Below are 12,000 nucleotides of genomic sequence, written 5' to 3'. Positions count from 1 at the left end.
CTTCTACATTGCTGCAGAAACGAAATGCAAGCTTCTCTGTGACTCTTAGAGAGAAAGCCTAGGCTGGGTAAACTTTCATCTGCTTCAGGGTCAGGGCTGATTCAATCTTACTGCAAGTTTATGAGAGTGGCTGATGTGATACAGTTGTTTCTAGTAAAATCGGACTAGCTCTAAGGAGCCAATCTAAGTCAGTCTCTAAGTAAAATTCTATGAGAAACAGGCTCCAACTCAGACACAATTGTAAACCCTGATATAATGAGGACTTGCAGCTGATTTAATCCTATTGAAAATCTTTAAGCAGCCATGGGACAAAATAGTTTCCACATTGACATCTGTGGAATGAACCTTGGATTTCATTGGTATGAAGAGTTGCTACCTTGTACACGTAGTAGCCACTTTTTAAGAGTTAACATCATGGCCATTTCAAAGCAGGTTGTTTCTGATGTAGAGGCATCTACTTAGATTAAGATCCAGGTTCCCAGAATGTGTCAGGTTTTATTAAAAAACAAAATAAAACTAAATTCATTATAAAAAGCAAACAAGTCAAACTTAAACTCAGGAGTTAGAATAAATGAGTTAGATCTAGTTTCCTTGAACAACAATGACCAACCCATTCCAATTATGTATGTGGGAGATGTAGAGAAAGAGAGGGAGAGAGAATCAGGACTGTTTCTGAGTTAAGAAGTCATATGTGAAGTCTTGCCTGGAATTGATTTTTTCTTTTCATGAATTTAAAAGCCCCTGAAAATAAGCATATGCTGTGAAATCATATATGTTTGAATGGGCAGACAGGCACAGAAGGCTTCAGGGTCAGCTGTGTTGATGAAATCTCAGTATGTAGGATTTGAACTTGCGTGGATAGATTGATGTGTAAATTTTTTTTTTTTGGGGGGGGGAGTTGTTTGGTTTATCATATTGAAATGGACACTCATAATGATTCTAGGCATTATAGTCAGCTTAGCACAATAATTGGTTCCTTTTCATAATTTACAACTTAAATTAAGACAATAAACCAAGCACAACTACAGTAAAACACAACCTTGCCTGAACTGTCTCCAAGCTTCTTTTCTTGCAGTTAGCAGTGGTTTGAAATGTGAATATTTGAAATGATACTTAGCAGGCAGTAGTGGCCAGATACTGTTACTTCAAAGAGCCGGAAAAGTAACTTCACGAAAGGAGTATTGAAACTACAGTACTCTTTAGCGTTCTATCTGTTAAGCAGTGATGGGTATCATTAGTTCTGCTCTTTTGCATAATTACTGCAGTATTGTGAAAAGTATTTGCCATCCAACTGGGAACATTTATATCCTGTGGGCTCTTGTGTAACATTTGGCTTAGAGAAATAAAATATTAAAAACCCCTTGTTTTCTAGCACTCTGTAGTACCCAAGTACATACAGGGTTTGTTCAAGTTTTATTAGTGAAAAATAACATGGATTGGTAACATTGAAGGAGGCATTTCATATCAAAGTCAATTTATTCTTTATAATGTTTTTTAATTTAATATGCTGAGATAAATTTTATCTGGTGTATCACTGAGTTGCGATGGCATTTTGTCTGTAAAATGATAAAAGTTCATGAAGTGCAATGTTGATATCGCTGAAAATTTGAGACTTAAAAATATACTTTTATTGTTCACTTGACTAAGTTAATCAAGTTGAAGTATCTCTGCTAGGTACGATTTGCTGTTTGTCTAAAGCTCTGTGTTAAAGGCATACAACAGCCTTTCCCAGCAGAACCATTCTACCCTATCTTCAAAACCAAACCCTTTCTTGATACAGCTAGAAGGGTATATTTGCAAATATTTAGACAGTGAGGCACATAATTCTGTTAAGTTTCTTAAAATTCTCCTTTTTAATTCCAGTATCTGAAACCATTGAAATACTGTAACCAAGTTTTGTTTTGTTTTGTTTTATATCATAGGCAGCACATTTACTTCTTTGAAAACATGACTACATTTTTTTGCAAGGGTAACAAAATATAATAAATGTCACAGTGATATGAGGAAGTGACTGTCACTTTGATTTTGTGGTTTCACACTTGACTCTATCATAATTTATAAGATGTGAAAAGTGAGCTCATGACTGGCAAGAGATATATTGATCAAGGTCAAAGTGTAGCTGCTGCTGATATATAACCATAATTTTGATGAGAAGGTGCAAAATATGTGGATATGTTTGTTTTTGGTGTATAAAGATTCCTTAAAAAAACAAGTTAAAAGAAATAGTGTGAGTTAAAATACAAGAATAGGTGCTGAATTATCCTTTCTTGGCAGCCATCAAAATAGAAATTATATTTGTTTTAGTCTTTGTTAATTCTCAAAGTTGATTTCCACATATTTTTCTTTAAAATTTTAAATGTCCACTTATTTGCAGCATTCTTATTAATATGGCTAGCTTCCGAATATGCCTGTAAAAATGTTCGTATGGCCAAACAAGAAGTTTCAATCCATCAAGCTTATCTTTCTTCACTCCAGAGTTCTACTGCAGAACATCTAATTAATATCATTTGAAATTATTTTAATGCATTCTTTGGTATTGTTGCCTACTCAAGTGTGATTTTAGCCACTACTCCTGAGATACTGTGGCTCTTACTAGACTCCAGGGTGAACGAGTAAACTTACCTATCTCAATCCATTAAACGGAGGAATTAGCTTCAGTTCCCCTCGCTACTAGTCAGCTTTCAGCACCTTTTCCATGGTGGCTAATAACTGTACCACGTATAGCTGTGAAAGGATGGGGAGATGCGCTGAAATGATCTAAGAAGTAAACTATCAACTTGACATGTTTCCCTAGCTATTGAAAACCTTCTCATATTGAAACCCATTGATAGTGAAACGAGAATTCCTCTGATTTAAGTACCATCTGGTTGTGCTCAAGGCTTTAAAGCTGTTATCTCTGCATAAAATTTCAGAGTCCTATATTTTTTTCTTCACCAAACTATCCATTTTTAAGCCACAAATATTTTTCCAGCTCTTTCAGATTTTATCTGAAAGTATATTTTAACAGTATTTAAATAGTTCTTAAACAATAACAATTTATCTTGATAGATGGCATGCTGTGTTTTTTCATTTTATTTTAATTAGCCATTGTGGAACCAAATTCCCTTTTGTTTTAGTCTTTTGAATATTGTTTAATTATAGTTATCATGCCAGATATCTTAAAGGTTATTTTACCAATAGAGTTTCATTTAACATAACCCATATGGAATCAATAGCCCGGTTTCCTAAAGTGAATGCTTGGAAAATCTTACATTCATATGTTAAGAGTACACATCCTTTCCTCATTAGTTGGAAAGTACAGGGATTTTGGCACAGGTTCTGTGTGGAAGCATTGTGCAGCTTTTATATGGATTTTGTTTTTAGCCTTTGATGACACTGTTTAGAATAGGAAGTATCTAATAAGTAAAGCATTTTGTCTCAAGTGCTGCCAGTGTGTTTAATATATGCCTGGAGGTCTGAAACATTATCTTCTTCTCTGCAGTAATATGCATTTAATTCTCTGAAAGCAGAAGGTCGAACTTTTAAAAGGGATGCAAAGTACATTTTCAAACAGAATAATTCAAAACATATGGAAGAGGGGACCAGAGTAATGTACAGTTGGTTTTTATGGTTTAATCATGATCATGTTAATGCACACCAGTAGCTAATTAAAGAAAACTTTTATTGTTCATTTTAAATGAGTTAGGTAAAGAGTGGGAGAGCTGATGTAATAGCACTGCCCAGAGATACATGTTTTCTGCTGCCCTCACTAACAGCAAGCAGATATTGCTATTTTTGACAACTTAAATTATTACTCCCCTTGGACAATAATAAAGGAAAAGTTATTTTCAGAGTTATTACATTGTGAACTTTTCTTTCTCCACAAAGGAATAGTAAATTGATGCCTAAGTTTCGAGCTGAGCACACATAATTAATTATAAAACTTCCTTGATAGGCCAGATGGTCTTCAGTATAATAGATAAATCTGTAGTGGACTGGTGACAAACCTATGGATTTTTAAATATGTCTCAAAATCATCAGCTTATTTATTTCAGTTCTACATAATAGTGCGGAAACTGAGATAAATGAAGGAAATCTTGGCTTTTAACCCATTTTTAAGAATTTAGTCTTCTAATACTGGGAAAGTTGTACTTTTTTTTCCCTTCCAGTGAGAGTCAGAGTCTTTCATCTCTGGGTCATTGGTTCAAATTCCATTCTGCTCAGTAGTGACTAGAATTAGTTACCATCTGACTTCTGTTCACTAACCCGTGTGACCTGAGCTGATAGCTGCCATCCTGCCCTTGCTGGTTATTTATATTGCAAGATCATGCCAGTTGACATTCGCTAGAGTCTAACGTGGCAATCTCAACAGGTAATAGGGCTGGACACTACATTTATTTACCTTTACCTGTAAGTGGCTTGTTTATCATGTTAACATTGATAGGGAACACTTTAAAGAAAGAGAAGCTAGATTTTTAAATGCAGATCTGTACATCAGGAGAAGAAAATATAAGGCTCTGTGCATAGAAGGTATAGACTCATGTAGTTGATTATGATTGCCTTTCCTGATTGAGAGAATAAAAACAGTTGAGTTCTTGATTTGAGTTTCTTGTGCAACTTAGAGGATTTTCTACAATTATGCTACACAGATATATTTAGTTTGCACAGTAGATCCTAGATTGCTTATGTAAATGATTTTATTATCTTTTCACATATTATTTGAGAATTCCTAGCTCGTACTAGATTTGGAGGTATATTTGAAATTCTTATAATAAATAACTGAAATCTTTCCAATTTAATTATCCCTTTGATAATTGTCATATTTTTATTTTACTGAATTTTAAAATTAAATATGTTCATTAATTTGTTTGGTCAGCACACACTTCTTGAACTTTAACATTGTTTAAAGCAATGTGGTGTATGCTACAAATACTAATGGTGTTCTCTCCTCATTGCCTACTAGCTGTCTGACCTTGGACCTATTGATTAATCTCTTTCAGCCTCAGTGTCCTCAGCTGTAAAATGGGATAACAGTACCCCCTTAAAGGGTTGTAACAATTAGTAAAGAAAACATATGTAATATGCTGCCAGTGTTTGGCGTGGTATGGTGTGTGCGTGGTCAGTCATGTCTGACTCTTTAAGACCCCATGGACTGTAGCCTACCAAGCTCCTCTGTTCATGGAATTTTCCAGGCAAGAAATACTGGAGCAGGTTGCCATGTCCTCCTCCAGAGGATCTTCCCAACCCGGGGATTGAACCTGTGTCTGCCTGCATCTCTTGCATTGCAGGCAGATTCTTTACCCACTGAGCCACCTGGAAAGCCCTAGTAAACATACTCAGTGGTATCTGATTTCTTATCTTCCATTGCTCCCAATCTCTGAGACAAACCAGTGTTTGAAAAGTGCTATGAAAATGTTAGTTTGTATGAAAGCACAGAAGCTAAAAATGCAAGCACCATCTAGAAAGGTTGAGAAAGTCTTCATAAGGAAGGTGACTTCTTTTTTTTAACTTACCCTTTATTGAATGCCTACTACATGTGGTCAGTACATTAGCTCATGATCCTGCAGCAACTTTGTCGGTTGGGTATTAGCGTCCCCAGTGTGAGGACGAGCATCTGTTAGAGACAGAGGACTACTTGAAGTGTGACCAGCACACAGTATGGAGGATGCCAATAAGGAAAGTTCATGAATATATCTGGACAGACCTTAAAGAGTACAGTGTACACATGTATTTACATATTAACAATTAAATATTTCTTGTCTGCAGAGCAGTTTTTTTTTTTTCATTTAATATTGTATCAGAAGCTGACATCTCATCGAACTTTTATGGATCCTCTCTTCAGTGTGCTTGTCACTGATGAGATAGTCCTTGGTGATAGACAGAAACGAAACAGTATGGCACAGGCCTTCCAGCAGTCCTTCAGCAGCTGCCCATTAGTGGGTATTTGCTGTATGCCAGGCAACGCACTGACCTCTCTAGGTACATTAATTCATTGAATCCTTATGCTAACCCCTTGAAATAGGGTTTATTATTCCCATTTTACAGATGAGATTATGTAGCCTTAAAGAGGATTGTAATTTATCCAATAGCACACAATCAGAAAGTGTTGCACTTAACCCTGCTTCTGTCTGACTCCAAGACCTTTAGATTGTTTTAACACTATCTGAATCTGCCACCACAGAATATTCTAGACTACTCTAGAATATTGTAGTAGAAAATAAAAGATCTAGTAGAAAATAATAAATCCTAAAGTGAAGGAATGGGAAACCTGGTGTGCTGCAGTCCATGGGGTTGCAAAGAGTCAGACACAACTGAGTGACTGAACAGCAACAAAAATATAAGTATGAATTAAGTACTAGGAACACCAAGAAGGAAAAGAATTAAAAGCGCAACTCCCAGACAGGTGTCATTGTTCTGAGTCTTCATGGAGAGCTAAGTGTTGGCGTGCTACAGCAGTTTCAGAAGGAGCTCCAGGCAGGGAAGCAGCATGGTATACAGAAAAGGGTTTAAAAGAACAGGGTGTCTTCAGAGAAAAGGGATTAGCTATTTTTGTTTCAAATACTATATTTTTTGATAACATTGTGCCCTTCTCCACAAAATTAAAATAAATTAACAAAAAAATTATTTGAAAAATTTTAATGACTGTTACATCATTGTCTTGAATTAACTGTCCTTTAACATTTTCACAAGCAACTTAAAATGTGGAAAAGTGATTGACCAAATTAAGGAAGAGCCTACAAAATGAAGCTCATTAGCCAGTACTGTGGGGAATGTTTTTTCACTGCTGATGGGAATACAGATTGCTGCTCAGTCACTTAAGTCGTGTCCAACTCTGTGCAATCCCATAGATGGCAGCCCAGCAGGCTCCCCCGTCCCTGGGATTCTCCAGGCAAGAACACTGGATTGGGTTGCCATTTCCTTCTCCAATGCATGAAAGTGAAAGGGGAATACAGATTAGTACACCCTTTTTGGAAAGGTGCTGGCAATATTTGATAACCTTAAACTTTTTCATACCATTTACCTAGTAATTCTACTTCTAGGATCCTGTCTTAAGAAAATCTTATTTAGATGTTTGTCATAGATGTTTGTTGGCAAAACTTGAATACCTAATTGTCCAGCTATATGGGAATAGTTGAACAAAGTGCTCCTAACACTGAATGAAATATTATGCAGCTTTTAAAAAATGACATTTATGTAGAGTATATTAATATGTTAAAATTTTTTATTACCAATTTGTCTCTGCAATATTATTATAACCATACAGGGTAGGGGTGAGGAGAACCTACGCACAAGTAGGGAAAAAAGACAAAAGGAAATACACTAAAAGATTGCCATTGGTTGTGTTTGGTAGTAAGAAGGGGCTTCCCTTGTTGCTCAGCTGGTAAAGAATCCACCTGCAATGCAGGAGATCTGGGTTAGATCCCTGGGTTGGGAAGATCCCCTGGGGAAGGGAAAGGCTACCCACTCCAGTAAAAAAGACTTCCCTGGTGGCTCAGACAGTAAAGCATCTGGTAGTAAGAAGGGAATTGGGAGGATTTTGTTTTTCTCTCAGATTTTCCATGAGTTCTTCCATTATGAGTGAAAGTCACTCAGTCGTGTCCAGCTCTTTGTAACCCCATGGGCTATACGATCCATGGAATTCTCCAGGCCAGAATACTGGAGTGGGTTGCCATTTCCTTTCCAGGGGATCTTCCCAACCCAGGGATCAAACCCAGGTCTCCCACATTGCAGGTGGATTCTTTACCAGCTGAGCCACCAGGGAAGCCTGAGTTCTTTAATGAGTTCTTTAATGAATCTGAATTAATTCAGTGAAAAAGCAAGTGAGTATCTAGGACTCAATAGTGTATTAGAAACTAATTAATGGTTGGGGGGCTAAGAAAGGGAACCAAGAATCAAACTGGAGGTCATGCAGTTGTGCTGACAAAATAGTCATAACTGCTGCTCCCACCACGTTGCTTTTTGTTCTCTACGTAGGCAGTTGTTGGTGGAAGTATTTGAGAAAGTACGGATACATTTAGTGCACAAAGGGAAAATCCACATTCAAAGGTTTTAATTACTTACATTTTGCTTGATCACTTACATTTATCCTTGTTTCAAGTCCTATTGTAGTAAAGGAAAATAAACATCATTTTGAATGGCACACATTTATTTTAGTTTACTTTTCTTTGTCTTTCATAATTTAGGACTACTGACTTTTCCCTCTCCTACTATCCAAAATCCTGTAAATCAGTTTTACAGTGATAGAGTAAACAGTATAATCTACTCCTGCCTAAAATTAATTTCAACCAATAGTAATCATGATTTGAAAACAGTTTATTGTGCTACGTGGAAAATCACCATAAAGGATACTAACTGAGGCATTATATGTAAACACATACTATTTGTGTTAGTCCAAAGAAAGTAAAGTCTGACATTGAAAAGTATATTTTATTTTATTTATTTTTTCTTTCGGCTGAGCCACGTGGCTGTTGGGATCTTAGCTCCCCAATCAGGGGTTGAACCCTCACCCTCTCACCTTTGGCAGTGAAAGCACCAAGTTCTGACCACTGGCCTGCCAGAGAATTCCCCTGAAAAGTATCTTTTAATGATTGAAATGCACATGTGATGTTTCTCTCAAAGATTGTCTTGGCATTCTAATATGCATAATTTCTTGAAAGGGTACCTACTTTATTTTTATGATTACTATTATACTAGACCCAGTTTTAGTGTTTCTATAACATTTACATAGTAACACTTGGAATATAATTAGTTTAAAATATTTTATCATTTTTCCTTGCAGATCACTAAGCAAGAACAGAAAAAAATGGATACATATGATGGAAGCATGGCTGATAGCTCATCTCGATACAGTGGTGCCCAGGACAGTGGAATTGGCAGTGACAGCGTTAAAATCAGAATAGTACAGATAGAGCAGCACAGTGGTGCCAGTCAGCACCGCATTGCCCGTCCCTCACGCCAGTCGTCAATTGTAAAAAATCTAAATTTTATTCCTTTTGACATATTTATTACTGCAAGTAGAATCTCACTAATGACCTATTCCTGTACAGCCTTACCCAAATCGAAATCGCAAGAACAAAAGGATAATGAAAAAACAGGCAAGAGTTCATTAAACCTGCCAGAAGTCGATTCAGATGTCACAAAGCCCAGCCAGGCATGTATTTCCATGGTAACAGCAGAAGATCTCTTAAGCAGCAACATATCTTTTCCTTCAGGGAAAAAAATAGGGGTCATCTCTCTCGAAAGTCTGCATGCATCCACGAGGTCATCTGCTAGACAAGCCCTCGGCATAACTATCGTTCGGCAGCCTGGAAGAAGAGGAACCGGTGACTTACGACTAGAACCTTTCTTGTACTTTATTGTATCCCAGCCTTCTTTGCTTCTGAGCTGTCACCACAGGAAGCAACGAGTGGAAATATCCATTTTCGATGCTGTGCTTAAAGGGGTTGCCTCTGATTACAAATGTACAGGTAAGAGCCTTCAAATTTACTAGGGTGCTAATAACCACTAGTACATATTAAGTTTTATTCCCAAAGTTTTAAGGTTGATCAAACAGGAAACAGCTGGCAAACCAGACAAAACTTCTTTTCTCTACCAAATATGTAAATACGTAAAGTTCATGTCCCACAGCTAAATCACGTTTAAGTAAATGTTTGAAAAGTAACAGGATTTAGCCTTGGTGTTCTTACCGTGCCTCTGAATTTTTTTTCCAGGAGCTGAATAAAACAGGGGCTCTTTCTGGGCTATTGAAATGCTTAACAATTTCCAATAATTAAGAAGCAAAGTGGGTTTTTTTTTGTATTAATGGCCCTTAGGTTTGCGTTCCATGTCAGTGCTGCTAAGGTTAAAAAAAGAAAAACTTTAGAAAATGAAGTTTATTGTTTTGGTATTCTTTTGCCATAATCATCTTGCTGTAACAGCTTGATATTAAATGTATTTGAGAAGGTTTATTAGCAAAGTAAGATGACAACAATTTTACACATCTACAACAAGCATATTTACTAGTGGGTGTTGGCCAACTGCTTCTTGTTGCCCCATCCAGGCTTGCCTAAAACCAGAGAGCACCATATATTATTATAATAATTACATTGAACGTCTGAAGCTTGTTGCATGTTGAGACTAGGAAAGTGATCAGGGATTCAGATTTAAGACATATGTGCTGTTAAGTAATAACAGCTAATGAAAACAGGGCCAGACCAGGGACAGAGACCTTCTCCCAGAGTTAATGCAGAATTCGGAGAAGGCACTGGCACCCCACTCCAGTACTCTTGCCTGGAAAATCCCATGGACGGAGGAGCCTGGTGGGCTGCAGTCCATGGGGTCGCGAAGAGTCGGACACGACTGAGCGACTTCACTTTCACTTTTCACTTTCGTGCATTGGAGAAGGAAATGGCAACCCACTCCAGTGTTCTTGCCTGGAGAATTCCAGGGACGGCAGAGCCTGGTGGGCTGCCATCTCTGGGGTTGCGCAGAGTCAAACAAGACTGAAGCGACTTAGCAGCAATGCAGAATTAGAGATTTGTCAGGAAACACTTCCCAGAAAGGGTAGCGGGATCATCTAAGATCTGGTATTGGAAGAGGGCCCTCACAAGCTCAGGTATAACTTAGGCATTTTATTGTTCTCAGGTGGTCCCATCTATCAGATGAACATCAGCAGTAAGGCATTTGGATAATTTGTCCATTCTGGAAGTCAGGCTGGTTCGTTCTTGGCGCTAAGGAGAGTCGTTTTATACAGCAGGCTCCTGAGGAGTAGATAGGAGTCCCAGGAAGTAAGTCAGAGGAGCCCTGGGCTCTTGCTGAGGAATAGTTCAAGTCCTTGACTTTAGAAAGTGGTAACTGACCAATTGCTAAGGAGGAATAGCCTAGGGTTACCTTTTAGACTGCTTGCTAGCCATCTCTCCATTAGTGCTTGTGCTGGATCATACTGGCTCAGAAGAGCTAATTGTTAAATTTTTAGGAACTTTGAAAGACAGTAGTTAAACCACTGCTAGTTTAAATCACCATAGTGAGAGTATTTACAAAACAGATATTGGCAAATGCTGTTAATCAGCTCTCCTACTCTGAGAGCCAGCGTTAAACATTTATCAGTAACCACTGCCTCCCTTCTTCAAACATGCTTTCGTTTACTGAGCACCTGTAATATAATGGCTACTTCTGTTCAGTGGAGATGAGAGAGGTGCTGAGGTAGTTTATGTTATATTATTCAGGGACTCATGCCTATAGACCTGATACCTGTTTGGGTATCTGCTTAGCATTAACAAAAACTAGATGTACGACTGGGAGAACAAAAGTTCTTTCCACATCCCTCCCTAACGGCTTTCATCTGCAGTTGCTCTATGGGTGGGTGGCTTCAGCAGCTTCTGCTAAAAGATATTGATAACTGAGTTCAGCTGAGTTATCATAGTAAAGGTATACACTGGAATTATAATAGGTTCCTAGCTTGAAATGATAAATTATCTTTTAAAAAAAACTTTCTTGTGCATAGACCAATGTGGAACCCAGTTTCAGCAGACGAAGTTTAGAAGGTTATATACCAGATTGAGTATAGGGGATTTATGTGTGGGAGGAAAAGTCTTACTACCTCCTAAGGAGCCTTCTTTACATAATATTCTTCTGGATACCTTGCTTTATACAAAAAGCATCTCCTTGGACATTTACACTGTCCAAATAGAGTCATCAATATAAGTCATCATATTTCCTTAAAATGAGTTTAGTGACATTTGTCAGAAACAAGTAGTTAAATTTAACAGCTAAAAAAAATGACTAGCAATTATTGTGTACTCAGTCTGTGCCAGGCATTGTAATAACTGCTTTAAATGCATTATCTCATTTAATCCTTCTAACAGCTCTATGGGAAATATGTTCCCATCTTATATGTAAAGAAACTGAAGTTTGGAGAAATCACTTCTCCAAGATGACAAATAAACAGAGCTAAAATACAAAACCAAGATTTTCTGGACTTTCTGAGTCTGGTCTCTCAACCTGTATGGATCCTTAGAGTGGAGAGAAAAATATGAATCTCAG

At 37.5% G+C, this 12,000-nt stretch overlaps 1 protein-coding gene across 2 annotated transcripts in view; it reads left to right on the top strand.

Annotated features, from left to right (window-relative positions):
- VPS13B (vacuolar protein sorting 13 homolog B) overlaps positions 1-12,000 on the top strand; it is a 779,806-nt gene that overhangs the window by 533,456 nt on the left and 234,350 nt on the right. For both annotated transcript variants that reach the window (XM_068984062.1, XM_068984063.1), the window contains exon 33: positions 8,759-9,446. In XM_068984062.1, the coding sequence (XP_068840163.1) occupies positions 8,759-9,446 (688 nt within the window). The remainder of the gene's footprint in view (positions 1-8,758; positions 9,447-12,000) is intronic.

The sequence above is a fragment of the Capricornis sumatraensis genome, chromosome 11, assembly GCF_032405125.1.
Source record: "Capricornis sumatraensis isolate serow.1 chromosome 11, serow.2, whole genome shotgun sequence".
NCBI lineage: Eukaryota > Metazoa > Chordata > Mammalia > Artiodactyla > Bovidae > Capricornis > Capricornis sumatraensis.
Note: the sequence above shows the minus strand (reverse complement) of the source record. Positions and strands in the feature narration are given on the sequence as shown.